This window comes from Montipora capricornis, chromosome 1 (assembly GCF_036669925.1).
Source record: "Montipora capricornis isolate CH-2021 chromosome 1, ASM3666992v2, whole genome shotgun sequence".
Taxonomy (NCBI): Eukaryota; Metazoa; Cnidaria; class Anthozoa; order Scleractinia; family Acroporidae; genus Montipora; species Montipora capricornis.
In genome coordinates, this window is record NC_090883.1 from 23703986 (window position 1) to 23706520 (window position 2535).

The 2535-nt window shown below is 42.1% G+C and overlaps 1 protein-coding gene across 1 annotated transcript; it reads right to left on the reverse strand.

Annotated features, from left to right (window-relative positions):
• Positions 1-448: 448 nt before the first annotated feature.
• On the reverse strand, positions 449-2309 carry LOC138060569 (zinc finger MYM-type protein 1-like). Its single transcript, XM_068906414.1, has 3 exons — positions 1216-2309; positions 884-989; positions 449-787 (listed from the first exon to the last, which is right to left on the reverse strand). The coding sequence occupies exons 1-3, from the start codon at positions 2307-2309 to the stop codon at positions 449-451; spliced, it is 1539 nt and encodes a 512-aa protein (XP_068762515.1).
• Between the last annotated feature and the right edge of the window lie 226 nt (positions 2310-2535).

Sequence of the window (2535 nt, forward strand, 5' to 3'; positions counted from 1 at the left end):
TATATCTACATCATTCGTGATATATATACATCAAGATTTGTGATATATACATCGAGATTCGTGCACTTCTTACATGAGTACAAGAATACCGCTGGATTTAAAGAGTGAGGAGTGGGCAGCCCTAAAGGACGGAATCCAGAAACCGGAAACCGGAATCCGGAAACCAGAATTATCCACAAATCGCGAGAACTACAACAACTTACCCACTCCTTGTACGCTCTGCTATAATTCCCACACTCAAGTATTTAACTCTGAGAAAAAGGATCTGACCTTGTTATTCTGGGTATAAAGACTTGAACGTGGTGATGGCATCATCAAGCTAAGGTAGTCCTCATTACAATAAAGGGAACTTAAAACTTAATTCATTTTCCTTGCTTTTTCACCTTCCTTGGTACAAAAACGCCTCTTTCAAAGGAACAAGGCGCCAGGGAGGATGTGTTCCCGTCGACTATTCTTTACTGAAAGCTAAGACAATCCGTCTGTGGCCAGAGGCATCCCATCGCTTTAAAACTGAACTGCTGTCAATTTCCGTTGGTTTATGAATGTACGCTAAAGCGGGTCCGTTTAGCCTCGCATTAGCCATGCTTGTGCGGGACCAGGTTTTAAGCCTTCTCAGTGAGCTGAAGGAACGCTCGCAAGAACAAGAGCCCACTGGAAGGGTTAAAAGAAGTTGTAAAATGGTTGATATGTTTGGATAAAAACTTTCGTTGCAGTGGATCACAGCATGTTGCAAGCTTTGGATTTTCTTAGCATCTGAGTTGTTGTTCTTCATCTTCCAACGCAGTACCTGTTGAAAAATAAATGTTCCTTTAATAAATATAAATGAATCTTAATTCTGGAATTGCCTACTCAAAGACATTAATAAAGTAGTCAATTTCCTTACCTCTTGACCAAATTCGGCGTTGTTAGGGAGTTCGTCTCCTAAACTTTGTTCTATTTTTGCTACAACAGTTTCATCTAACAAGTGCAACTTCGAGGGGATAAGGAAACTGGATCACATGATCAATGAAGGGATAGTAGAAGTTCACTTTATAGTACACTTCTATGTCCCCACCAACATTCGCATTCGCTCTGTTAACTTGCCTGTTAAGCGTTCTCGGCTTAGTAGGTGAAACACCGACTTTAGAAGCGATTGCAGTTGCCCTTGAATACAAAAAATGGAATCTTTCATCTGATCGCTGAGACTGAATAGCAGCCACCAGCTTCGTAATTTACTCAACAGAGTGCTGATCAAATCTACTCTCGAAAGCCACCTGGTCACTCAATGTCGGAAGGTGATATCGGTTTTTGTTCGCTCGCAATGCGATGACGTCTTCAAATTGGTCGTCCTCCGTTCCGGCTGAGAGACCTGAATCGGCAAGCAAGTCATTACCGGCACTTTCTGAGAGTTTCTCGGATAGGATTCCCTTACGCTTGGGACTGGCAGAAAAGAAAAAGGTGATGGATTTGAAAGTATCCATAAAGTTTCGGATTTCGGGAACTTTACTGCAGCTAGCAACAATGGTTAAGTTAAGGCAATGGCTTCTGCAGTGCACAAAAAACTTTGCCTTGGGCAGTTTTGAGGTAATCCTTGCTTGAACCCCGGACACATGTCCACTCATTGTAGAGGCGCCATCATACCCTTGACCGCGCCACTTACTAGAATCCGAACCCCATTGTTGTACATTGTCTATAAGAACTTCGGAAATGGTTTCGGCGTCTGTTTTATGCAGGTCAACAAAACCAAGAAAAGCTTCTTCAACCTCAAAGTTGTCTGTAAGATACCTTACACAGATAGAAAGTTGTGTTTTTGTTGACTCGTCTGTTGTCTCATCGGCCATTACGCTATAGAACTTTGACTTTTCTATTTGTTTAACTACACTCTCGCGAATTTCATCTCCCAGGCAAGAGATAAGTTCATTCTGAATTTGCGGAGACAGGTAACGCGCATTTCTTGGGGAGCTATCCAGATGATTCCTAAGAATAGAATCAAATCGACTCTTCCACTCAATAAAGTAGTCAAAATTACCATCATCTCGGTGCTGCAGCGAGTTCCAGTTGCCCCTGAGCGGGATTCCCCGCACTGCCAAGGTGGTAATAACATCGAGAATTGACAGCAAAATAGTGCGATTTCTTTGTATACTCGCATTATAAGCAGTGCTAACCTGTGACGCGATTGAAAGCCTTTCATTATTACAGATAGCTAAAAATTTCTCCGCCTGTGTAAGGGCGTCTTTGTGAATAACAGAATTTGCATGTTTATTTAATGTCCCTCTTTGACTACCTACCGCATTTTTCCAGTCTCTGAAGGGGGTCGAAATTAGTTCCATGTTTCGGATTGTGGATTCTGGAGCAAATACCAAGCAGAATCTTCAAAACTTGCTTGTTTCCTGGCCTATTCAATGCCAGTGGGACGTCTCGAAAGAACTTATCTTCGATAAACAATGTAAATTTTTCATATTCACTGTATGTTCTTTCTCAACCTATAATCGACAGCTTCAGTCGCTCCATCACTTACGCAACACATCCTCCCTGGCGCCTTGTTCCTTTAAAAGA